Here is a 1,862-nt window from a genome sequence, read left to right as displayed (position 1 = left end):
GAGCAGTACCTTAAATGTGACGTTTTCAAGTGTAAATTTATTTTACCGATGGAATAAATCATCTTTGACTTTGACTTTGACTTTGAGTATCAGGATTATCATTAAGTGATGAGATCACTTAAACGTTTTCAACTCAAATTATTTGGTCAAAATCTTGAGAAGTTTCAAGAACAACTTTCACGAAGAACTTTCGTGAGTAAAGGATCGAATATTTTTACTAGCAGAGATCCTTGAAAGAGTTCGTCTAGGAAGGTATAGCCTATGGTGGCAGTAATTGTTCTGTCACCATTGGCTATACTTTCCTAGACGAACAACAATTTGTTTGAAGTACTTTTGTACAAGGTATGGACTTATTTCTGCCGCCAAACAGTAACGTATGCGTATGCTGTATATTGAAGGGTAGGGGTGCTGCCGAAACTCAGACAAACTAAGGGTCGTATTCCAGAACTCTACTCAATGCTCAAGTCAGGATTTGAGCAGACTTGCGTATGATTTCAAGCACTGGAAATACGACCCTAATGGCAAGGACTCGAGTATGATTTTCAGTGCTTATTGCAATACAACAATTGAGTAGAGTTCTGAAATACGACCCTAAGAGATTTATCAAATTTTGTCTCAGGGTGACGACGGGTGTATTGGCAGTGAATCTCATGTCTTTGTGGTTTAAATTTGAGTGACAGCTGTTTTGTATCATAGACGTGTCACTTATGACCAAGTGTACAACTTAGTCATAAAAAAAAACTTATTTCAAAATTTACTTACCACTTTGCACTAGATTTAGATCATTCTCCAAACCAGGCATAGGCGATGTTTGTTTCATTTTTTCAGCCAGCAAGAGTAGTTGGTCTAATTCATGTTCATCCATTAGCATTTCCTTCAGTTCATTTCTATTATCTGTTGTATCTTTTTCCTTCAAATTGTCTTGCACTTCGGATAATGCATGAAATGTGGGAATAAATGTACTAGCGGCTGTAATTCGTGGATATGAACCATTTTCTACCGTATTAGAGATATTTGGTGCATTGAAAGTATGCAAGATATTACAACCAGATTTGTCTACATTTTGAATAGGATTTTTGGTTAAGTTGAAGTTGGCAACATTCACTGGTCTTTCGAGAATATTACTATGTATCGATTTCATAAGGACTTTGCTTTCCGAGTGTACTTGGTTGCTTCCTCTTGGAGAGTTGGTTGGATTACGTGTGCTGTTAGGTAAATTATCCTGTTCTTTTACAAATGTAGATAAAACAGATGCCGCCGGTATTTCTTTTAAGATTGACTTCATAATAACGCATTTTTGGGTTTCAGCAAGAGATGCCGAAGGAACTTGAATATTTCGTATATTTATCGGCAAGTTCATTATCGGCGTAGATGGTAGAGTTTGTTTCCCGACATTGGGTCCAGGTAACAGCTTTTTACGTCTTAAAATAGCTTGTAGGTTATGTTCTGTATTAATTTGTTTATTGGTTGGTCTAATATTTTTGTCTGGTACCCTTGTATGTTTAACAACGTTTTGAACTATAACTGGTGATAATTTACTGTCAATGATTACATTATATTGTGCCGGTTTATGAAGTTCTTTTGTTGCAGTTTGTAGTACATAAGAAGCAGGTCTTATTATAGTTTGTCCCACAAGTGTTTGGTTTCGAACTGTTTTAAAGCAATCTTGGCTTTTTACAAGGAAATTTTGCAGCGGTATTCCCTTACCGAGACATATGTCTTGCCCAGTGCTCAATGTTGTTGGAATTTGATGTTTTGGAATGGTAGATTCGTTTACAGAATTTGGTAAAATTTTAACGAAATTCATCCACGGTGTTTTTATATTCTGGTCGTTTTTCGTTGTAATGATTGGTAAAGCTGTT

At 36.1% G+C, this 1,862-nt stretch overlaps 1 protein-coding gene across 1 annotated transcript in view; it reads right to left on the bottom strand.

The window, feature by feature from the left end:
- The window catches only part of LOC113228364 (zinc finger protein 235-like), a gene marked incomplete at its 3' end in the record, with an annotated part of 12,016 nt that extends 10,731 nt beyond the window's left edge, over positions 1-1,285 (bottom strand). The window contains exon 1 of the mRNA XM_026461637.1: positions 763-1,285. Within this exon, the coding sequence (XP_026317422.1) occupies positions 763-1,285 (523 nt within the window). The remainder of the gene's footprint in view (positions 1-762) is intronic.
- Positions 1,286-1,862: the final 577 nt, after the last annotated feature.

Source organism: Hyposmocoma kahamanoa, unplaced genomic scaffold, assembly GCF_003589595.1.
Source record: "Hyposmocoma kahamanoa isolate Upper Pololo Valley unplaced genomic scaffold, ASM358959v1 228, whole genome shotgun sequence".
NCBI lineage: Eukaryota > Metazoa > Arthropoda > Insecta > Lepidoptera > Cosmopterigidae > Hyposmocoma > Hyposmocoma kahamanoa.
Note: the sequence above shows the minus strand (reverse complement) of the source record. Positions and strands in the feature narration are given on the sequence as shown.